This window comes from Rhinatrema bivittatum, chromosome 1, assembly GCF_901001135.1.
Source record: "Rhinatrema bivittatum chromosome 1, aRhiBiv1.1, whole genome shotgun sequence".
NCBI lineage: Eukaryota > Metazoa > Chordata > Amphibia > Gymnophiona > Rhinatrematidae > Rhinatrema > Rhinatrema bivittatum.
In genome coordinates this window covers 690,066,312-690,091,827 of record NC_042615.1, presented here as the reverse complement: position 1 = coordinate 690,091,827, position 25,516 = coordinate 690,066,312, and the positions used below count along the sequence as shown (strand labels likewise).

General features: G+C 42.6%; 1 protein-coding gene across 1 annotated transcript; it reads right to left on the bottom strand.

Moving 5' to 3' along the window:
• Window positions 1–8,723: 8,723 nt before the first annotated feature.
• On the bottom strand, window positions 8,724–22,047 carry LOC115075018 (3-hydroxy-3-methylglutaryl-coenzyme A reductase-like). Its single transcript, XM_029575105.1, has 7 exons — window positions 21,857–22,047; window positions 18,882–18,987; window positions 15,421–15,591; window positions 13,371–13,511; window positions 13,110–13,268; window positions 12,181–12,335; window positions 8,724–11,761 (listed from the first exon to the last, which is right to left on the bottom strand). Exons 1-7 carry the CDS (start codon window positions 21,973–21,975, stop codon window positions 11,707–11,709), a joined length of 906 nt encoding a protein of 301 aa, XP_029430965.1. The 5' UTR covers window positions 21,976–22,047; the 3' UTR covers window positions 8,724–11,706.
• Between the last annotated feature and the right edge of the window lie 3,469 nt (window positions 22,048–25,516).

The window sequence follows — 25,516 nt, the reverse complement described above, 5'->3', positions numbered from 1 at the left end:
CCCCCTTCAGCCCTTTTTATATCCCTAAGCTAATCCTATCAACACCAAGCCCTTCTTATAACCCATAACTGATCCTCTGCCATCTCCTCCCTATCAATGTTTCCCCATTCCCTTCTCCTGTCATGCCTCACCCCCTACCTCTTACCTCTTTTAAGCCCTTCTCTTTCATCCCTCCAGTTGGTCCCCACTCAAGCCCCTAGTTCCTCTCACACTTCCAGTAATATTTTCATTCCCATTCTCTCTCCCTTTACAGCCAATTCCTCTCCAGCTGATTCAACACTGTATCCCCTCCAGCATCTGATCCCTCCCTTCTAACTGTCCCTTCTCTAAACATCCCCCTCTCCAGGGCCTGCAGCAACATTTTCCTTTGAGCCCCAGGCCAAAGATGCACAACAACCGGTGAAAAGATACGTCAGGCTGAGGACAGAAGCAACATATTTTTGGGTGGAGGTTCAGTAGTGGATGAAGAGAGAGAAGCCATGCAGTCTCTACCAACCCATGCACACTCAGCGTTCCTCATCCCTCATGGTTGGTCCTAAGCCTGATGGTGATCTGCAAGTGGCAACAGCATTAGTAATGAAAATCAGTGCGGGGACTATGAGATATTGCAAGCTTACAGTCTCTGCAGTGACCCCAATCCCTCCTCATGCAGGGCTTCTTGTTACCAAAGAAGCCTATGCAAGGGCAGTGCCTGTGAGTGTTGGCTGGCTCACAGACCCCACGCTGAATCCTATTACTAATGCTGCTGGTGCCTAAAGAGTGCCTCCAGCTGAGGCACTTGTGACCCCCCCCCCCATGAAGATTTTGTGACTCCACTTAGGGTCCTGACTCACACTTTGGGAAGCCATGAGCTAAGAGGAAAGGCATTCATGAAACTGAAAGCAGCAGGGAAGATAGGCAATTACTTAGACTTGCAGCTTTCTTGCTTCTTAGCAAACTCCAGGCTAACTTATTTTCAAACAAATAATAATGGGGTCCATTTTCAGCCACTGTGCGACTTGGCTAGTTAGCCGGATAAACATATCCAGCTAACTAGCAGGTTATATTCAGCGGCGCAGTCGTGCTGCTGAATATACTGGGCTATCTTAAAATTAGCTGATTATATCTAACTGGCTAACTTTAGGACAGCCCTACGGCCTGACCAAAATTAGCCACATAACTTATGCAGCTAGCTCTGCTCCACCTGAAAACACCTCCTGCCCGCCCCCGAAACATCCCCAACTTATGCGGCTAGAATTTAACTGCCTACAGCGATGAATATCGCTGGGTAGCCATTTAGGCAGATAACTTTTCAGTTACCCATCTCAATGGCTTTTAAATATGCACCTCAATACGTTCACAGTCTTTTATTCAGATTTAGGCTCTGGAAATGTCTTACACTGCAGTCCTCTGTTTGTTTGATGGAGCAACTAATTCACAGGCAGACAAGAGACCCCTAGTGTTGACTTGCAAGATTTGTGGAACTCTAAAAGGGCCTTCGCTTTTATTAGTATGTCTGAGTGGGAATTCACAGTAAGGCTTAAATAAGGAAGGGAATTCATATGCTTATCTACTCAAAGTGGTGGGCAAGCAGAGAAGAACAATTTCAGCTGGGCAGACTAGATGGGCCAATTGGTCTTTATCTGCCATTATGTAATATGTTTGTTATTTACCTGGCTCAATAATATGAGAGAATCTAGGCCAAAGAAATGTAACCCCCATCAGCAATGGTGTAATATTCAGTTTTCCTTTGAGATCTGCCTTGTGTGTTTTTCAGAAAGGCAGAATGTGAATGGACACCAAAAATTTACATGAGCAAGAACAAGGATGAAAAAGAGAGAGATCCTACTGTAAATCTACATTTCAGCAGGCTGAGTGCTTTAATTTCTGTACTAGAAATTAAAGTACTGAAACACCTCTGCGTATTTCAGAAAATACTTTAAAACAGTGGTGATTTTCTGCTAGGTTATAGCAGGTGACTGACCTGGAAATTTTCTGAGCTTCTTTCTTTTTCCCTGTTGGGAATAAGTGGAAGGTGGATGCTGCCGCTGGCCCCAGACCTGCTACACTTTTTTTTCTCTTAGAAAATTATCACTGCTATGAAGAATTTGTACAATTAAACTATTTAATACTGTCTTCTTCATAAAAAGAGGATTAGCCTAATGCTGTCAGCAGAAAAAGTAGCTATTAACTGATTTAAATCTGCCTTGCCCTCCCACCAGCATAATTACAAAGAAACTGTTCTTATGGAAATAAGACAAATGACAACAAACAAAGAAAACAAAAAGTGGGCTTGCTCCATTTCAGTGACAACAAAACAAGGAGGTCAACTTTAAAAAAAACCTAGGGATCAAGTTAAAAAATAACACAAAAAGGAGGTAAATAATATTGCATTGCAGACCAAGCTAATACATTTCCTAGCCTTTGTTGTCTTGTTTGACTATTTGATTGTTTTCAGTTTTTAGTTTCTCTTTTTCTTGTATTTTATATTTCTGCTTCCCTTATCTGTTCCATTTTCTGAGGATGCCCAGTTGTGTCCTTTCAGTTCTATGGGTCTAATGTACTAAGATTTTTCCCATAGATACAGAATGGGAGAAGAGCCTTAGTAAATCTGACCTATATTTTGCTCTACTCGCAACCCCCAACTCCTACTTCCCCTCTCTGCTCCCATGTTGTCCTTTCTCTCATTGGGCCCTTCAGCTTTATCCAGCTCCAATCTGCCTTTCGGTCCCGACAGCACCCTATCATTTTGTGATACCTCACATATGAAAAAGGATTTGAAGAAACAGAGGATCCCAAATGGCTTCCCACAGAACCCTACTCTTTGAAGACCCCTGTTTTTCTTTTTCACTTTGTCGGGGGGGGGGGGGGGGGGGGGGCAGGTGACTTAGGCCAAGTGGCCCCTTTAAGCTATGTCCCCGGGAGAACTGGGATGTGTGTTAAAGTCCTGATGCTTCCAGGGGAAGTTAGCTACAGCTTTTGAGTTGTAGCTAACTTCATTGCAAATAACATGGCTTCTGGTTTTTTTAGCCATGCTATTTAAGTTGCATGGTTTTAATTAATAATGAGCTAATTAGTATGCATTTGCAAACTAGTCAGCTCATTTAAATATGCTCAGTGCTGGACTGAAATAAACATAAAGAACCATTACAAATAATCACATGGAAGTCTTATAAAAACTTAACACGTTGGCTCATAATCTTCAAACACTTTGAAAGAGGCTAACCTGCTGAATAACTTCGTACAGTCTGATTAATTAGCCAAAGGTTTGCTTCAGAAGAAAATTTTTGAAAGAAGATCTGAACATCTTAATACATTGACTTAACCTGAACTCCACAGGAAGAGAGTCCCAGAAAACAAGCACAACCACGGAAAAGGCAGATTATCTGGTAGTTGATAGGCGAGCAGCTCTCACAGACAGCACATCAAGCATGCCCCGTTGAGATGACCACAACTGATAAGAAGGCTGGTAAACTTTTAGCAGTGCATTGGCCCAAAGACATGAATCCAAATTCAATAGTTTAAATGTAATCATGCTGATCTTGTAGGCAATCCGTTGATTTATGGGAAGCCACTGCAAACCTGCAAGTATAGGGGTAATGTGTTTACGTCTCTTTGTGCCAGAGATTAATTGTGCAGCGGCATTTATCAAAAGCTGTAAGGGATGCAAAGGACTATGGAACAATCCCAAATGAAGACTATTACAATAGTCAGTAACAGGAAAAATAGCAGCTTGCACAACAGTACAAAATCATTAAAGTAGAGTAGATGTTTCAATCCAGAAGCACCCAAAGTTTAAAAAAACCCTGATTTCATAGTGGCTTTGAGATTTGAAGGAAAGATGGGGATCAATCCATATTGTAAACAAAAAGGGAACTGTATCTTAAATTCAAAATATAGCCTATAGTGACGGTGTCAGCAAGCCAGACGTTGTAATTCAATCCCGAATCCAACCGGACCTCTAATCATTCACCATCACTTACAAAAAACTCTTTAATTATTTTAATGTATAACTTTCTTTTCATGTATTTTTTTTCTTTTCCTTAAAAATTAGTCAACAAGACTTATATAGTTCACTCCATTAATAACGTGAAGACAAGGAGTAGTTGGCATTCTCTCAATGCTTAGTATGAAAAGACCGCCCAACACGGCCGATGTTTCGCTTGGTAAAGCTTCCTCAGGGGCATTTAGATAAACATCAACATGGGAGTGTTCGCCGATTCAAAATGGACCCGACGTCCTGCGACGCAGAAGAATGTTTGAGACGTCGGGTCCATTTTGAATCGGCGAACACTCCCATGTTGATGTTTATCTAAATGCCCCTGAGGAAGCTTTACCAAGCGAAACATCGGCCGTGTTGGGCGGTCTTTTCATACTAAGCATTGAGAGAATGCCAACTACTCCTTGTCTTCACGTTATTAATGGAGTGAACTATATAAGTCTTGTTGACTAATTTTTAAGGAAAAGAAAAAAAATACATGAAAAGAAAGTTATACATTAAAATAATTAAAGAGTTTTTTGTAAGTGATGGTGAATGATTAGAGGTCCGGTTGGATTCGGGATTGAATTACAACGTCTGGCTTGCTGACACCGTCACTATAGGCTATATTTTGAATTTAAGATACAGTTCCCTTTTTTTTTTTTTACAGTTTTCCTATTCGGGTTACTGCGTTGGCTCTTCTTGTTATAATTTTGTGGATCAATCCATATTCCCAGACTTTTAATCATTTTACACATTGAAAACGTCAAATTCTCAAAAGAAGTGGAGGGATATGAGTTTGAAGAATGGATTTGATTAATCAAAACAAATTCTATTTTTGCCATATTCAGAGATAATTTATGATGTAATCATTGTCTAATAGAAGACAAACATATGTAGGTGCTCCAGAGTATCCTTCCAAGTGGAATGAAGATGAATATAAAATTGAAGATCATCAGCATAGATTTTATAGCCATCACAAATACTAGCAAGCAATTTGGAAATAGGATCCAGATAGATATTAAACAAGACCACCAATAGAGCAGAACCCTGAGGAACCCCCATATTCATTATAGCCCACTGTGAATGGTCATTTTCCATTTGATTTGGAGAGATGAGACCAAAATTGAACTTTATGGTCACAACCATAAATGCTATGAAAAGGAGCACACCATCCCTACCATGAAGCATGGAGGTGGATCTCTACTGTTTTGGGGTGGTGACACAGGGAATTTAGTCAAAATAGATGGCAGGATGAATGCAGCATCTTATCAGAAAATATTGAAGAATTTGCATTCAACCAACCAGGAAGCTGTACATGGGGCACACTCGGGGACTTTACAACAACATGACATTGATCCAAAATATAAGGCCAAGTCAACCCTTCAGTGGCTGCAGCAGAAGAAAGAGCAGGTTTGGAATGGTCATCACAGACTCCTGACCTCAGCATCATTGAGCCGCTTTGAACTGTCCCCAACCATGCATTTCATGCTAGACAACCAAAGAATTTACATGATCTGGAGGCTTTTTGTCAAGAGGAATGGGAAGCTTTACCACATGAAAAAATAAAGGGTCTCATTCAGTACTATCACAAAAGATTGCAAAAGGGGGGCAATTCACAGTGGGGCAGATTTTAAAACTTATGTGTGGGCGTAGATTTCTTCACACAACCCGGCGCAAACAAATCTACGCCCGATTTTATAACATGCACGTGCCGCTGAGCCTATGCAAGATACTCTGCGCGCGCAGGGTGAGGCAGGGGTAGGTTTTCGGGGGTTGCACATGTATCTTACGCGTGTAACCCTTTGAAAATCTACCCCATAAAGCCCAGCTTAGGTTGCAAGTACCTAGTACATCACAAAGAGTAGATCTATTTCTTGTCGCTTTCTAGCTATTCATAGTTTATGGACTTGTCCTCCAGGTACTTGCCCAAATTTTTTAAACCCCACTATATTAATTGTCTTGACTACATCCTCTCAACAAATGTTATTGTGCACAATCTATTTCTATGATTTGTTTTAAATCTGCTGTGAATTTCATGGAGTGGTCTCGTTTTATTATTTGAAAGGGTAAATAACTGCCCCCCCATTTACACCTCTCATGATTTTATAAACTATCTCCCAGCTCAGTTGTTTCTTTTCCAAACTGAAGAGCCCCAACATGTTTAGCCTTTCTTCATAAGGAAGCTATTGCATTCCCCTTTATCATTCTTGTTGCCCTACTCTCTGTACCTTTTCTAGCTCTATCTTTGAAAACTGCACACAATATTCAAGGTGCGCTCACATCATGGATTGATACAGAGACATAAGATTTGCTATTGCATTCTTCATTCCTCTTCAAATAATTCTTAAATATTTGTATTATGATTAGGGAGTGCAGACCAGAAGGCATCTAGATGTATGTGTAAGGACAGAATGGCCCCAACTGCAAAGTGAAACACTGCTCAGATTTATAACCTAGCATTGCTTGAGACCAAGCAATCTGACGTGCACATCCATGCACTGACAGGATAGAGGCTTTGTTCTCCATTCCAGCTGTGGAACAGACCGAAGACACTAGATGCAGATCTGTTCTCATGAGCAGTTTTGCCCTCAGAGACTGGGGGAGGATTGCTTAAGCCTTATACCAGCTTTCTTGCCATTGACACCACACAGAGTTGTACTAATCTTTTCAGGGACAAGATAAGGGAATTAAACCTATGATTTTCTTCTCTTTTTGCTATTCTGTACACAAGCATGTTGCTAGCAATAGTTTCAGATTTACTCTTATTTTCTTATAGGCACATATGCTATATAGTCTGATGTGAAACATTTTTGCCAGAACTCTTGTATTACAAATACTGTTTTATAAGGTGACCTTTTCTATTGATCTCCTGGTCCGTGTCTTCTTGCCCACACAATTTAGGATTAATTACATGGCCATTATAATATTCTATTTTCTTTTTTGATTACTGCTTTATACTGACCTGAGGATTTCAAAATATTGTCCACAAGGACTCTTAACATCCTTTTCTTGGGTGGTAATTTCTATTACGGAATCCAGAATTGTGTACCTGTGGTTGGGATTATTTTTCCCTATGTACATCTTTGGGCATCTAAATGGCAAATGAAATTTCTTGTGGATTAGTGCAGACTGCTACTCTTGCAAGGTCTTCCCCCAATTTTTTTTTTTTTTACAATCCATTGCTGTTTTAACAACTTTGAGTAGTTGTGTCATTTTTAAAATGTGATCACCTTGCTCGTTACTATAAGTTGCAGATCATTAATGAATATATTAAGAACAGCACAGAGCACAGTACCAATCCCTGGGCATGCCACTGTTCACCTGTCTCCATTTAGAAAAAGGATGGTTTAGACCTACTTTGGTTCCTGTCTTTTAACCAAGTATCAATCTATAAGCCATTGCCTGCTATCTCAATTTCTTGAGGAATTTCATTAGCACTTTGAAAAATGTCTTCCTAAAATCAGACATGAGTGGGGGGGAGGGGGTTCTCAGCTCCAGTGCTCATGGACCTAAAAACAAGGTCCAATTTTCAAAGGAACAAAAATATGCAAACTAACCTAATTCTTACACAAATGCATATCATGTATGATCACTGAATATCCTGCTTGGGGACCATGAAAACGAGTCTACAGAAGAGCTGAGAATGACAAGCTAGTATGTTGAAGAATCTAGTAGGATCTGATGTTTAATTTTGATGTTTATTGTGACCTATAAATAAAAACAGATTAAACATAAATGGTGGCTTTTATTGCCACAAAAAAAAAAAAATGACCTTTGTAATCAGGGGGCTGGATTTCTTAAACCATTTGATAGCATATAGAAAAACAAACTTGTATGTTAAGCTGAGAGAATGACCATGAGAAAGTTGTGGCATTACCAGACCTCCAAAAACGAAGGGGCTGATATTCAGCTGAAGAGGCTACTTAAGTTAACCAGATCCAGCTAATTTAAGGGGGATATTCAGCAGCATGATTGTGCCACTTAATATCCCCAGCTATCTTAAAAGGTAGCTGGATAGGTATATCTGGCCAACTGTAGGCCAGCCCTACTACAGACCAGAGTTAGCCACATAAGTTAAGCAGCTACCTCTGAATATTAGAGAGTTAGCTGTATAACTTCTATGGCTAACTTTGCTCCACCCAGAAACTTCCCCACCCCCTGCTGGAAGGCCCCCTACTTTTTTTTTTTTTTTGTCAAAATACTTTTATTAACAGGGAAGGCAGCCATCAGAGGCATCAAACAGCAAACTCAAACAGTAGCAAACCAGAACAGTGTCATTAACAGTAAGAACACCAAAGCCCCTTTTACATTAGAAACCATACCCACCCACCCCCACTCCACAACCAAGATTCATTCATACCACAGACATCAAACATTCACACCCTACCCCCCCCTCCTATAAGGTGCAATTAGACACGTAACCATTAAGTCGAAATCCATCTTGCAACTTCAGTTATCCATCTAAATGGCTTCTGAATATTGACCTCAAACTGTTTTGTCCTTCTATGTATTTCTCTGCATTTGCTCTGACAGATCATAGTGGAAATAAAAAATAAAAAAAACAGGACACTTATTTTCCATCATTTAATGAAACTGAAAAACACCAGAACAAAATGCAATCTGTGCAAGACAATGTCAGTTACATTCACCAGTATAAATATTGATCAAACACTCACTGCTCTGTCAGTATTAACCTTTCATAAACAATGAACCATGGCTCAATAGTCATAAACGGAGCAACTCAATGTGGTATTCATGAAGAGGAACTGCTTTGTGAATACTGGCAGAAGATAAATATTCAGATTAAGTCTATAATTTGGCATAGTGAGGGTGCTCTTTTTTTTTTTTTTTTAGTGACACCATGTACCTAGAAACCTCAAGTTTCAACAAAATTAATTTAAAATGAAAACTAGTGTATAATTACAAAAAAAAAATAGTAAGTACTTAACAGAGGCTCCCCAGCCAAAGCTCTGAGTCTGTGTCCAGCTACTGAAGAAGTCCTTAGTCTTGTGAGATACCAAATGAACTAAGCAAAATTCTGGTACAGCAGTGATGCATGGGGGAAGTATATTCTCCTATTCTATAAGTCTATGCAAAGGCACGATTAGCCAATGGACCAGAATATCTTAGGTCCATTATCTATTAAGGACTGCATGTTTACGTTTCCCTACCTACCACGGACTTCTTTATAACCATTCTTGTGGAAGGATGTGATCAGTATGCTATTTCTCAAACCAGAACGATGGCCAGGGAACCTTGAATGCAACAATAATTATGGCATGATACACGTTGTGTATGTAGCCCGGAGTGGCAGAAATCCACTTGCTATATTAGGCAATAAAGATATATACACACACACACACACACACCTAGACACACAGACATGTGTTTATTTTTGTTGTTGTTTTTGATACTGCATTTTCCCTCTGCTCCTTTGTGCTTCCAGCTCAACTGGAACTGGGATATGGCACCATAAGCTTTCATTTACAAATCCCCAGGGATTCCCCCTCCCACAGCAACAGTCCTTGGCCAGAGGTCATGCACTAGGGCTCCTTTCGTGGGCCCACTAGTGTCTTCACAGCTCGACGACTGGGAAACCTTCTACCCTCCCCCCCCCCCCCCCCCCCCCAGGGGCTGTGAACACTGCCTCCGCAGCAGCCCCGGCCCATCCAAGGAGCGGATATAACCCGAGCTGGGAATCTAAGCCAGGGTCCCTCTGCATGGCAGGGCACAGAGACAAATGCTCCTGCTCACAGTCACCATTTCAGCTTCACAGAGCACCTAAACTGCCCCAGGTTGGCAACATTGCCAAACCTTATTAAGACTGAAACTATGCCACAACGCTTGTAAGTTTACAAAAAAAGTGCAATTTTTATGGCTGCTAAAACATCTCCCAACAGCTTTGTGTAAATTAGTTGCGTGAACCTTAATTAAAATATTCTAGTTTTCTTAACTTGTGCAATCTCTATGTTAAAAAGAAAAACAAAACCTGCAGGAATGTTTACTAGAATCATGAAGGAAGGGGGGGGGGGGGGAGGGGGAGAAAAACCCTATCCTAAAGCAACATAACATCTTTTCATGGCTGCTCATTCATCCCAACTAATTAGAATGAATGTATGAACGTGTGACCTCTGAAAGCAAACGTGTTTTATATTAAACCATACATAACACCAACGTTCAAATGCAACTACCGGTACTAGCCTTCATCACCATCAATGCTCACATCCCCCTGTGGAATTACCTACCCCGTCTCCATTCCCACAATCTGCAGCACACTTATGGAGACCAAGGACAGGCCAATGTCTGATCATGCTTTCAGTGTGATTCTAGCAGATAGCAGGACTGGACAAATCCTGCCATCTAACATCTGCCTGTCAGTACTTTTATATGGACGGGTCATGAGGCTACTATATGTGGCTAGTCAGGTGAGATTGAGTTGTTCTAACATCTAAGTCTCATCCACCACACAATGCCAGGGAGAATTCCTGGGGATAACTAAGAAGAGAGAGTTTTATAGCAGTTAAATACATTATGGACAGTATTAGCTAAGCCTTGGCATTCAAATAAATTCAATGTCTCACAATGGATTGTTTTGTAAAAATGAATGCAATTTTGCTTAGAAGAGGGAATGTGTTTAAAAGGATCCAGAAGATGTTAAAATATAGATTTTATTCTATAGTAATTATGAAACTTGTATTTGCTTAGCTTTTCAAGTCATTTTATATGAAGCAAATAGCTGGGCATCACAGATGAACAAATTCCTGCTCCTACTTTCAGCCAATCTGCATGTGTCCTACACCCAGCTCAAACTTCATGCAGACACTGTTTGCGCGCTGTTGCTTAATTCTCCCCCCCACTCAGAGAAATGGACCATGACTGGAACAAAAAGCTCCAGTCTAAACCGCTATGGGCCTTCAAGAATGGCTACATTTGTTTAGAAATTAATCACACACATATATACACACACACAATCTTGCTACCAGTAGCAAATTCTCTCAGCCATAACTGCTATTTTAAGAATTACCCAAACAGTACTGCAGCAAGAGTCGGAGAGAGGACACAGGTACGTAAGGAAAGCTCCTTCCTTTGCCATCACAGCTGAGTATGTTCACAAAAAATATGGAAGGCTGAACCCACTTTGGGACCTCCTGTTGCCCAGACAGCTAGGTCTGCTGTGTATGCTGGTGAGCTGCTGCTTGCTCCTATCAGAAGACAACCTCTTTACTTAAATATTAAAGTCCTTCAAGAGTAACATTTCTTCCAGCCCAAGCTTACATGAATAAATTAGAATCCTGAACAAAGACAGCACACATAACAAACTATTATAAAAAAAATAAAATGGATGCAACTTTGCACTAGAAATTCCAACGTACGTTATTCGTTAACCAACTGAAACTGAATCAAAGTTTTGCTTTACATTTATAAAAAGTATAACACAAAATGTGTTTCATCTCAGCAATAGCTGGAATATGCTATTATTAAGCATCACTGTGCTGATCCTTTTGCCAAGCACTTGAAATATTGAGCACTGTGTGCATATCCCAAACCGTCTATTTCCAAATGTCCACCCATTGTCCAAAGGTCGCTAGGAGAAGCTGCTTCTGTGATCACTGGCCAATTTTATCTTCTTGGTACAGTATTTTCTCATTCAAGCATAGTCCTTTCAAAGTTCACAGGTCTGTTTTACATTTCCCTCAATACGACCTTGGTATGTATTTCTGCAATGATCCAAACGGCTCTGGTGATCACGCTGCTTTCTTGGTGCATGTACCTTGGAGATCTTGTAGATTGGTTTTAGACCTAAACAACCAAAACAAGAGAGTAAGATTCAGCCATTTTTCAAATGCGCCACCCTGTGGTTTTACATTACTAAAAAGCAGGCACTAGATCCCCCACATACTGTATATCCTCCTACATATTCATGGAAACCGATAAGATCCTCTTATCCTAAGAGAACTAGTATAAGAACTAAGATTCTGGTTTCAAAAGCAGGAAGATCAGACCCACTTCTCGCAGGCTACTAAGACCTTTTGAAGCTCTAAACATGTTCCTTATTTTGGAGGGAGGAGCATAGTGAATAGGAAACCCTTGCCAAAAATACAGATAATCGTTTAGTTTAGTAGCCCAGTTAAGTCTTTACTACGCAAGACCCTCTTAGTAAGTAAGCAAAGTAAGTTCCATCACAACCTAAGAATGAGTTTTTCTTCTTGTTCTCTTACCGATTGTGGTCCATGTGGCTTTTCACGAGATGCCCGGCTGTTAATGCAGCCATTAGAGACAGCTCTCCTGCCAGCACTGTTCCACATACGACCTGAGCGAGGAGACGTGCATTATCTCCAGGATTCTTGCTGTTCGCTCCTTGGACTTCTAGCATCTATACAACAGAAAGAATGTTCTGCATTACACTTTAAAAATGGGGCAACTCGCAAACTGCCTGCACTGGTACGAAGCATGCACATATTTGTAACCCATGCTCTTTGCACCCTCTAATTTTTTTTCAAAAGGGGAATGCACACAAGGACTTTCACTTTGAAAATCGCCAGGACACAAACGAGTTTTTTGCTGGAAAAGCATATGCATGGATTTGGAATCTACATGCGTTTCCTTTCACAGACCTGAACATAGCTGCATGAATGCCTCCTCTCAATGTGCTAAAAGTCACCATGTTGTTCAACAGCACAAGTTCTTGTAGCCGCATTGAGGGAGAGCAATTTTCAGATGGCCCATGTGACAAGGTCTCTGACCCTCTGCTCGGATGCCTCAAATACCAGGGGAGATGGTCCCACCGGGACCTAGCCAACTCCCTGGGGAGCTGTATACTCCTACTTTTTTTCTTTGATGTCTCTTTTTTTCCCCAGACTGCAGGAGTTTGCACCTCCACCATTTGCTGGAGACAGAAAGAATGACGGACTGCAGGTGGCACCTCAACTTAAGGGCAACGTCAGTCAAAAACTTGTCTCCAACTGCTGGAGGGGAGGCAAAACCCAGCTGTCTGGACTGATCCGGGGACGTACAGGGAATGTAGTTTGACTGTGAAAAGCCCCCAGGAACATGGACATTGACAGTTGTAGATCTACTTCATTTCATGACAGTCATGTTTTTCAGTGATAATAGGTTACAAAAAATTGCTATCAGGAAAGCTCCATACCTGTAAACAGGCCTGCTGAGGACCCAAGTTCGTTCCTCCACCAATCGTGCCAATTTCTATGGAGGGCATAGTACACGTGATATACAGATCCTCTTTCGTGGGACCCGTCGACTCCATTAGAGTGATGCAGTTAGAGCTTGCAATGTTTTGCGCCGCATCCTTTTTATTAAAAATAAAAGAAAATGCAAGAGTCACATTTGCAAACCAAATGTTCGGCTGGCACTGTACAATGAGATTGAGAAGTCAGTGAGGTGCCTTTACCTGTCCACAAGCAATGTAGATAGCAGTCACAATATTAGCTGCGTGTGCATTATTACCACCGACACTGCCTGCCATTGCAGAGCCCACCAGGTTCTTGCTTATATTAACCTCCACCATGGCTTCTGTTGAAGTTTTCAGTACCTGGCAAGATAAATATATGTTGTGTGATTGCATTTTGCTGGTGGGTTTTTTCCTTCAAGTATAGTGTTCAATCCTACTACCCATTTAAGCTCAGTTCACACATGCTGCACTGGAAAAGCCCAAAAGGTCCTCTATTAATGGGTTGTCTGCAAAGAATTTAGGATGTGTTAATTCACTTTCCTCTCACAGGTTAGTTTTCCCATAAACATTTCATATTTTAGTCCCCATTTTCAAGGGGGACAGACTCCTCTCTGCAGACCATGAAGCCCCTGCCCATCTGCAGAGAAAAACTTAGTTGATGCTAGTTTTGTTTTATATATCTGTAGAAAATGGGACCTTCTTGCTAGATACTTCTGAAACAATGGTTTAGAGGCACACAATGCTTAAATAGCCCACTGTAAACTATGACTATTATGCACTGTACACATTTGTGATCTCCAAAAAAACTGTCAAAATAAAAAAAATAAAAATAAAAAAGTGCTAGAAAAAGGTTGCAAAGAGAAGATAGGCTGCCAAGCAATGTACACAAAGCCATAGTTTGTTTGTTTTTTAGAATATCCACAATGAGACAGATTGACATACAAGAGGTAGTGCATGCAAATGTTTCTCAAGCTTATTCATTTTGGATTGGAGTACAGGAGCAGTCTAGTAACTAGAGCAGCATGAACCAAGGAAGCCCTCAGGGGACAGGAAAATAAAAAGCCTTCTGTACCTGAACATAACTCGTCTTGAGCTACCAATGAAAAGGTGTGGGCTAAATATAAGTAAATAAGTACATAAAAAATCCTGAAAATCAGAGCTGTTATTGGCTCTTAAAGATTGGAATTTGCCACCCCTGATATAGTGTGCACACGTCTGATCTGTGTGGAGGGTCTTAGGTCTACCACTGATTTCCACGATAGGAGATTAAAAAGATTGGGGGGGGGGGGAAGAGCCATGCTCTGCTGGAGCGAGCAAGCAAGACGAGGAAAGTGACACCAGGATGTGACCGGTGAGATTCTTCACCACTGGGAGTGAGGAGGGGGCCAGAAAGAAAAAAAGAAATTAAAGAAGAAAAGAGCAAGTTAGGTAGAGTCAGGATGGCTTGTAGGCTAGGAGGCAGGATGCAAGATAAAAACTGGCAAAGAGAAGACAGGACAAGTGAGGGAGCAGAGAGATGAAAGAAAAAAAAACATTCAAGGACAGATCAGAAAAAGAACAGAAAACAAATAAAGAGCAAGGACAGAAGTCAGGGGAGGAGGACAAAGATTTGGATGGAGGTGAGAATATTATGCAGATTTAAATGTCATAAGAAGAAAGTATATGGAACTTCCTATAAACCAGAGCACTGGAAGAGAATGGGGTGAAATGAGCATTTTTGCTAAATTTCAGGGGACTGAGTGAGAAATATTTCAGCTAGAAAATGATCCATTCCTGGGGGGGAAAAAAAAAAGACAGGGAGGAGACAGACAGTTTACTGTTGGGCCTTAACCCCTTCTTTCTTTCAGTCTATCATATGCCAAGTAGTATCAGGAAACCTCTGGTTTTGTCAATATCTGCTGATAATCATTGTTTATTGCTAATGACACTTCATGGAAGCTCCCTGGGAAATGCAGCTCAGAAAGTGCAATGCACCAATACTCACCAACAGGATATTATAATGGTACACCGCAGAGATGCCCCTGCTCTCTTTAAACCCTCCCCCCCCCGAAAAAAGCAAAACCCTACCCTTTAAAAACCATCTATAATAACTGCCATGTTATGAAAAGTGGTAACTAACAGAAACATAAACTATTAGTAATAATCACTTTAAAATTTCTCATGTAGGGCATATTTGGTACTTATGGCCCTTAGCAGACCTAATACTTCTCAAAGTTTGCCTATGGCATTCTCCTCTGCAAGTCTGGGTACCGTATTAAAGGTGACTTACTTCTTTAACCACCTTTGCCGGAATGGTGGCTTCGCAAACGACAGACTTGCCCCTTCCCTCTATCCAGTTGACAGCTGCAGGTTTTTTATCTGTGCAGTAGTTACCACTAACAGCCAGCACTTGCAGTTCTGGGAACTCTCTCTGTAGTCTTGCAAGTGCCTGCTCTGTGCCCTGTTAGAGGGAAGAAGATGAAGGAAAGATAAGCCACATGTTTTTCTCTGCCATTAGTTGGCACATTAGGAAACAAGTTATAGGGATAGAAGACAATGTCCTATTGTGAATTTCAAACTTGTTAAAAAGATAAGAAACCCAGTAGAACTAAATGCTCTCAGGCCGATACAATAACGTGCACCCAGCTTAGCACACAGGTTTACACATGGTTTGGATGCTCTAGACTAGCACCCAATGCAATAAGGAGATTAGAGAGTCTAAAATGTGCACCCAAACAAATGCATAGCTGATAGCCTAATCTACATGAAGTTTACATGCGATGGGTGCTATTAGCTATTTGGGTGACATCACCAATAGCATACTCTCATGGACATTTCTCCTCCAAGACTATAAAGCTTTGCTGTGCTGCGCCTGCGTGGCACTTCCTGCATGCAGCACGTCATCATTTGCTTCAGTTACTTAAAAAGCTAGAAGGCAGAACCATTAGAATAGGGAAGCAGAAAAGCGTGTCCAGGGAGGAGGGAGGGGATGCATGGCTAATTCATCCTGCTATCTATGGAAAATACCATTTACAGTAAGCAAACTTGTCTTTTTCCCCCCCATCGATAAGCAGGCTGAATTAGCCATGCTATTTTCAAGTCCCAAGCTTATGGGAAAAAAATAGAGCCAATCCAACAACTAATAAGTACTTGCTTGATCCAAAGAAAGAAGGATAGCCGGCTAATTAGCCGAAATCAGGAGACCGAAGGGTGAGCTGAAGCACCTGCTGGAGACAGAAATACTGAAGGGTTACAGGATAGGCTCTGTCCTCATGTAGGTCACCCTTTCAGTTTTAGTCTGTCTCCACCTGCTGGAAAGTAGGCTCAACCCATGGTCTGGACTGATCTGGGTACATACAGGGAAAAACTGATTTACTCTTTCAAACAATATAAAGATAAGGGACACTCCATGAAATGAGTAAACTGCAGAAAATTCTCTCCCCTTCAAGGCACAATTAAGCTCTAGAATTCATTGCCAGAGGATGTGGTTAATACAGTTAGTATTAGGGATGTGAATCGTGTCCTCGATCGTCTTAACGATCGATTTCGGCTGGGAGGGGGAGGGAATCGTATTGTTGCCGTTTGGGAGGGTAAAATATCGTGAAAAATCGTGAAAAATCGTGAAAAATCGTGAAAAATCGAAAAACCGGCACATTAAAACCCCCTAAAACCCACCCCCGACCCTTTAAATTAAATCCCCCCCCCCCCCCAAACCCCCCCCAAATAACTTAAATAACCTGCGGGTCCAGCGGCGGTCCGGAACGGCAGCGGTCCGGAACGGGCTCCTGCTCTGAATCTTGTCGTCTTCAGCCGGCGCCATTTTCCAAAATGGCGCCGAAAAATGGCGGCGGCCATAGACGAAAAAGATTGGACGGCAGGAGGTCCTTCCGGACCCCCGCTGGACTTTTGGCAAGTCTCGTGGGGGTCAGGAGGCCCCCCACAAGCTGGCCAAAAGTTCCTGGAGGTCCAGCGGGGGTCAGGGAGCGATTTCCCGCCGCGAATCGTTTTCGTACGGAAAATGGCGCCGGCCATACGCGTATGGCCGGCGCCATTTATATCTGGCAATATCTCAAACAATAAATACGCGTATGGCCGGCGCCATTTATATCTGGCAATATCTCAAACAATAAATACGCGTATGGCCGGCGCCATTTATATCTGGCAATATCTCAAACAATAAATACGCGTATGGCCGGCGCCATTTTCCGTACGAAAACGATTCGCGGCGGGAAATCGCTCCCTGACCCCCGCTGGACCTCCAGGAACTTTTGGCCAGCTTGTGGGGGGCCTCCTGACCCCCACGAGACTTGCCAAAAGTCCAGCGGGGGTCCGGAAGGACCTCCTGCCGTCCAATCTTTTTCGTCTATGGCCGCCGCCATTTTTCGGCGCCATTTTGGAAAATGGCGCCGGCTGAAGACGACAAGATTCAGAGCAGGAGCCCGTTCCGGACCGCTGCCGTTCCGGACCGCCGCTGGACCCGCAGGTTATTTAAGTTATTTGGGGGGGGGTTCGGGTGGGTGGGGGATTTAATTTAAAGGGTCGGGGGTGGGTTTTAGGGGGTTTTAGTGTGCCGGCTCACGATTCTAACGATTTATAATGATAAATCGTTAGAATCTGTATTGTATTGTGTTCCATAACGGTTTAAGACGATATTAAAATTATCGGACGATAATTTTAATCGTCCTAAAACGATTCACATCCCTAGTTAGTATAGCTGTGGTTTAAAAAAAGGTCTGGACAAGTTCCTGGAGTAAAAAAACACTTATTAATCAAGGAGACTTAATAGCTACTACTTATCACCTTGCGATAGAAGCATGGGCTCTATTTATTGTTTGAGATATTGCCAGATCACCATTGGCCACTGGGCAGGATACTGGGCTTGATGGACCCTAGGTCTGTCACAGTATAGCAAATTCTTATGTTCTTCTAGTGCTTTGTTAATCTTTGAGATAGCAACAAAAAAAATACCAGCAGCTCTCACAAAAGTAGGCCTCAACTTTTTCTATAAACAAAACCACTGCATTAAAAAACAAGCCACTACAAATCACAATCACTTATCAAATCTACAGATAATGCAGTAAGTTAATTTTTTAAAAATTTTGGATCTATTATATTGTATCTCAATTGGCTGTTTTGCTTTTCCTGTGATATTTTGTCTTTTGAAATCTGATTGCTTTTTGTGTCAGTATACATGACTGATTAGAGAGATGTAGTCACCAGGTGCTTAGAGCACTGGGCTTGGTTCAAATCCTGCCAGTCACTGGCTATGACCCTAGGCAGATCAAGACCTTCAGCTGCTTCATGTACCCACTTAGATTATAAACTCTTTGGGGCAGGGATTCAATGCACTTGCAATTTGTCATATGCCATATAAGACCAGGTAAAAAAATGTACAAGTCCATATTCAGAAGCATTTAGCCCGATAAGTCAGAAGTTATTTTGCTAAATGAATATTTGTGAACTTATCTGGCTAAATTCTAGCTGGATAATTTTTGGGACGTAACTGGGGGAGCTGAATTAGCCAGATAAATTATTTGGCTAAGTCCGATTGTCCCGTTGATCTGCCCTAAAGTTAGCCATATCTCATCCAGCTAATTTTAGGACAGCTGGATATATTCAGCAGCATGGCTACACAAAGGCTAAGCTAGCCAATACGTTTCTGGCGAATTTGCCGAGCCGCAGAGCAGCTGAATATGGACCTCGTGATATTTGTGAAAGAATGCATGTGCTGAAGAAATCAATCTTGTTTACCTTTGATATCATGTTCATTCCCATGGCATCCCCAGTCTGGGACCGGAAACGGATATAAAGGTTGCGACCAGCCAAACTGACCTGAAGACTCATAAGACGAGCAAATCTGCAAAGAACACAATTGTTATTTTTTCACCCTCTTCTTCCTTTTCTTTTTTTTATATTTATATCTTTTATTGGCTAAGAACAGAACAGAAATGCATCAAGTGCATAAGAAAATGCAACCATAATAAAACAAAGAATGTAAATACACTTTGTAACAAACAGCCATTTCAGTCATATATCCCCCTGCTAATACCCCGTCCCTCCCCCCTCCCTGTTGAGGTAGCTAATGCAAGACATTGAGACACTTGGTAAGCAATTAACATGCCAATGAACAGCAAGACAGAAAGAGACATGGGTAATACGGAATTCCATGGTAGAACAGCAGCCACAAACTGATAAGAAGACCCATTCAAGTCAGTGAACCCAAGACAGAGACGGAGGTAGCCCCGCACCCGAGCCTAAGGATCAACAAGCACCCACCCTTAAGGAATGACAGAGTTCCTGACCCAGCGTTCATAAGGGCCCCAAACCCTAGAAAAGTTATAGATGGTCTTATGGCGATACGCCGTGATCTTTCCCAAGGTATGTGTGTGTAATACCAAGGTCTGTACCGTTGATAATGTGGGCACTCTAGGATCCTTCCAATTACGAGCTATAGCGCATCTGGTCGCAGTGACTACGTATTTAATAAAATGGTTACAAAATCTTGAAGTGTCTGGGAGTTCCTCATTCAGTAATGCTTGTGCAGGGGTAAGCACTATACGTGCATGCAAAATCGTAGATATCCAAGTCGATATAGATGACCAGAGCTGTTGTATTTTAACACATTGCCACCAGAGATGGAAGAAAGTACCTCTCTCCTGACAAAGTTTCCAGCAAAGTCCCTGGGCGCTAGGTGAGTATCGCTGAAGAAGGCATGGAGTGATATACCAGCGGAAGAATACCTTGTAACCATTTTCTATGTGCTGGGTAGAAATCAGTCCCTTCCGGAGAAGGTGAAAAGTCCGCAGCCATTCCTCCTTAGTCCGTTCACATTGTAAATCCACATGCCAAGCTTGTATATGAGATGCAGACAGCACAAAATCATCACTTAATAATCCATATAAATTGGAAATATGTTTGGTAACCAAGTGAGCTTGACGGCACATACTTTCAAACGAAGTAATACCCTTTGCAAGGTCCCCTGCTATCCGATGCCTGACAAAAAAGTGTCTAACTTGTAAATATCTAAAACGATCTACGGACCCCAGCTGATATTGTCGACAGAGGGTAGGGAACGTTGCCAACCCCCCAGGAGACCATAGTTGCGCCCATTGAAGTATACCCTTATCTATCCAGGATTTGAACGCTTTCGGATTGCCAGCCGGACGAAACTCCTTATGATAAAATAAGTGAGTACTGTGGTAGTACCCTTGTGACCCCACTAATGTTCTCTTCCAGCGGTCCCAAACAGTTAGAGTGGATGCCACAGTCTCAGGTAATGTCAGGCTGGCACACCGAGAGACCTTGGTTTGCCATAACAACGCTGTGAGAGGGAAGCTACCCAACAGAGCTTGCTCAAGACGCACCCATGGTTTACTCTGTCTGGGATCATGCCACTCTATGGCCGCTTTCAAATGGGCTGCTCCGTGGTACCGGGCCAGATTAGGCACACCCAGCCCTCCTCTATATTTCGCTCTTCTTCCTTTTCTAATAAGAAAGCCTGTATTCTAAATAGTATTTTAACAAGATTTTTTTGCACTGATTTCTGGATGAGGAGCAGAATAAGAAGTTCCTTAGCACTAGCAGGTGAATGTGTGCTGCCTTGTTAGAGAGCCAGTAGTTGACAAGGAAATGCATCCAAATATTCTTTAGCTGAACTTTTGACTTTACTGATGCAGAGGAGATTTTTATTGGCATTTTTTAAAGCCAAGATCATGGCTCTGGCCAATTACTCTTTTGTAAACTAGTACATGAATAGAAATCTCAAATATTTACTTTTACTCCCAGCAAGTGTGCTATTTCATAACTTCCCTGGATGGTACTACAGCCAGTAGACTGGTAGCAGTGCTATAGTACAGGAGCTAAAATCTGCTGACTGACCTAGGACAGGCTGGCACATTGTGGAGGTGACACACTGGCCTAGGGAGGCAGGGCATATGATTAAGTCAGCAGCAAGTTACCCTTAGAAAAAGCATCTAACCCACATAACCTGCCAAAGGCCCCCTCCTACTGCCATAAATTGCAGTGGGACAAAGGTAGAGGTCAAATTTAGTAATCTAAATATATATATTTAAAATGATAAATTCCTGGTAAATAAGACTTGCTGCTTAACACCAACTACCAAAAACATTTCTCAAACTTTAAGTGTAATTAAATAGTAGCATTCGTAGCAGGTGACAATGGTCCATGTTTCTCACGGGTACATTTGATATACTTGTAAGAAGCTGTTCTAATCTTTGAGACATCTAGTGTATTCATTTGACTATCACAAGTGACAACCAGTGATGATTTGGCAAACATCCCTAGGCACCGTCACTGCAAGTGCCATGCCATCCTCCCAAACCTCTGCACTGCCCTCCCACATACTCCCCCCTTTCCATAGCCCTCTGTTCCAGCACAGACTCTCTCAATACAGCGAGAGCAGGCTTAGTCCCTGCATGGTGAGGAAAATGGCATTGGAGCAGAGGTCTGCAGGGAAGGGGTGGTGACAGCAGAAGCACTTTTGGACGGTGTGGAGCAGGATTGGCAGAAGGAAATTTATCACACCCAACCCCCCAATTTTGCTGCTCTAGGCACAGTCCTAGTAGGCCTGTGCTTAAATCTAGGCCACGGTCTATTTCAATAGCTTTCCAAGTTAACTTGCCACCTTTAAATATTATGCTGAATACAGACTGAACAGGAAAAGGATGTGATAAAAACAAGTCTGAGTTTTGCTAATAAATACTTACCTACTGGTGCTATCAAATGCCATTTTAATGACATTGAAGCCCTCTGGACTTTCTAGCCACGCCTTTACTTCTGCCGCATGACAGGCAGTGGGCAATTTCACAACAGGCCCACGAGTCATTCCGTCTGCTAAGACACGGCTCCTTGCACCTCCCCCAAGCTAACAAATGTGAAAGTAAATTAGAAGTTAGAAAAAAAACAAAACTAAAACACAACACCTGTTGGAAACAAATCTCTTAATGCTTCTACAAGTTCACTTTTTCAACATTTTGTCTTCCTCTTTACTTCTTTCAACTGGCTGTCAGAGAACCATCATGTGCTTCCTCCAGTATTTTGTTTTAATTTTATATTCTGCCTTTTGTGACACTTTAAAATGGATTACACATTCAGGTACTGTTCCCAGAGGGTTTACAATCTAAAAGGCAAATTTTAAAAGCCTTAATGCGCCAAAGCTGGGAGATGCACGCATATGGCGGGCCAGCGTGCATCGTGCGGATTTTTTTAAAGTGCGTGAGTACACGCAGATCTCCTGGTATGTGCACAAAAAATTTTGAAAAAAAAAAAGGGATGGATTGTGGGCGTTCCTAGATTCCTCAATGAAATCTGCACGCAAGTATTTACTTGCACAAGGTCCCCTACCATGTAGCTTTACTTCGGCCATGGATGGCACGTTAAGTCCTGAAACAAAAAGAACTAAAGAGGTTAACGGGGTTTTAAAGGTTGGGACTAATAGGGTAAAAGGTAGGCTAATTAACTAGGGGGGTTAGGAAGTCTCATCCTTTAACTGGGCAAACTGGACAAGAACTGGGAAAACTGGTAATCGCATTGGTGCGCGGATATACCAAAATCCCTCCCCCCCCAACTTATGTGGGGGGAGGTGGCAACTGCATGCGTCCATATAAAATAGGCTGTATGTGCATACATGTGCGCACATACACGTGTATGTTATAAAATGGTCACGTGCAATAGTGTGAGCCGGCATGTTCATACATGTGCGTCCCTGTGGCTGTTTTAAAAGTTACCGTCTAAGAGCATAGCTTTCAAACAACTACGCACAACAGCATATATGCACCTATATGGCTGCATACAGATCTAGGATCGTATTTTATAACCTACATATATTATAAGATATGTACATCTTTAGCCCAGAACATACGTGTATATGTATGCTTATGCGCAAATCCATGCAGTGAACTGAAAGTTTATGCACTGAATGCACATATTTCCTATTTTTAAAACATAAGTGTGTATATTTTATGCACGAAAATAAAATAGGACATACTCCCACAAGTCGGCATTTTTTTAAACCATGCGAGAATAAAGGAAGATTGGTTCTTACCTGCTAATTTTCATTCCTGTAATACCACAGATCAGTCCAGAGAAGTGGGTTTTGCATCCTTACCAGCAGATGGAGTCAGAGAAACAAAACTTTGAGGCACTGCTACATATCCGAGAGTGCCACCGGCACCCTCTTCAGTATTGACCTGTACCCAAGCCAATATGGATCCCCAAAACCCATCTCTCGGGAGAATGGGGAAACAGGAGTTTCCAACCCTATCTAAAACAAAACAAAACAAAAAAAAACCCCCAAAAAAACCTCTTGAGCCCAACACACTAAATTTGAAAAACCCAAACCATGATCAAAAACTGTCCATATACTCTAAAAAGCAAACTTGAACCACCAGTTGACAAACCCCTCCCCCCCCCCCAAAAAAAATACAGTCTTTTGGTAGTGGCAGAATGGGTCTGGACTGCTCTGTGATATTACAGGAACGAAAATTAGCAGGTAAGAACCAATCTTCCTTTCCTGAACATACCCAGTTTAGTCCAGACAAGTGGGATGTACCAAAGCATCCCCGGACTGGGCAGAAACCTGAAAGACTCGCACGCAGAACACTCTCAAAGGACGCTTCTTCCCATGCCCACACACGCAAGCGGTAATACCTGGTGAACGTATGCGGCAAGGACCACACCACCGCCCTACAAATTTCCTGAGGCAACAGCAGCTGCCATTCTGCCCAGGAAGTGGTCAACGATCTTGTGGAATGCGCCTTCAGCCCCACTGGAGCTCTAAGGTCCATACAAATACAGGCTGTGCAAATAGCCTCCTTCAACCACCGGGAAATAGTAGCCTTAGAGACCTTCTCTCCCTTCTTCCTGCCCCCATACAGGTCAAAAAAAGGTGATCAGAGCACTGGAAACTATTTGTCATCTCCAGATAACGTAACAGTATTCCTCACATCCAAAAGATGCAGCCTCCCTGTCCCTCGGGGAATCCTTAGACCACTTCTGGGAAAGGTGGAAGGTTTACTGACTGATCAACATGAAAGGAGACCACCACCTTAGGCAAAAAGGAGGGGGGACAGTCTGCAAGGAAACCCCCGTCAATGTAAATCCATAGAAAGGGATTCCTGTAAGATAGAACCTGTAACTCCAAACCCATCTGGCCAAACAGATGGCCAACAGGAAAACGGCCTTCAGAATCATGTCCTTCAGCACCGCTCTCCGCAAAGGCTCAAACGGAGCCCCACACAAAATACGCAAGACCAGATTAAGGCTCCAAACTGGACGTAACTTCTGGACCGGAGGTTACAAATTCTTGACCCCTTTTAAACAAATGACCCACATCCGGAAGAGAGACCATGGACCTCCATTGCCCCAAAGAGCACCCAATACAGATACCTGAACACAAATGGATCTATAGACTAGACTCTTAGACAAGCCCTGTTGCAAAAATTCCAAGATAAGAGGAACCTCCACTGACAGGTTATACAAGTCTCAAACGCCTTCCAGACCCGAACATATGCCAAGGAAGTGGCAGGTTGACGTGCCTGGAGAAATGTGGAGATAACTTTTCAGGTGCAGCCATTGCTTCTCAAAAGCCAAGCCACAAGACAAAAGTGATCCTGCCGATCTGAAAATATGGGACCCTGACATAGCAACTTTGGCAGATGAGCCAGCCGAAGGGGCCTGTCCACCGCCAGATGCTCTAGATCTGCAAACCAAAGATGCCGCAGCCACTTGGGCTCTACCAGCACCACAGAACTGGGATGCACCTCAGGATTCGATCGACCAGAGGCCAAGAAGGAAACACAGAAGGAGCCCTGTCGGTCAAGGGCACACTAGAGCATCCAGACCCACTGAACTGACCTCTCTTTTGCGACTGAAAAACCTGTCTGTGCATTGACCAGCATCGCCATGGGATCCAGCTGGGACACCCCACCTGGCACAAATGTGGTTCCAAAGCCTTGTGGGACAACTCCCACTCCCCCGGGACCAGTTGTTGCCTGCTGAGAAAAATCTGCCTATATTTTTTCCGCCCCCACAACATGAAAGGCCACTGCGCCCTTGAGATGGCACTCTGCCCACATGAACAAATGCTGTGCCTCCAAAGCTACCGCTGACTCTTCGTCCTGCCTTGACGGTTGATGTAAGCCACCATTTTTGCATTATCCAAAGACATGTGAACCATCCGCCCCCTGACCAGGGGGAAGAAAAACCTGCAGGGACAGATGAACCACCTTTGTCTTGAGGCGATTGATGGGACAAGACTTTCTCTCAGCGACCACAGACTTTGTGCTGTCTGATCCAAGCACACCACCCCAACCCCTGAGACTTGCATCTGTGGTGGCCACCACCCAGTCCAGGAGTTCCAGGTCCAT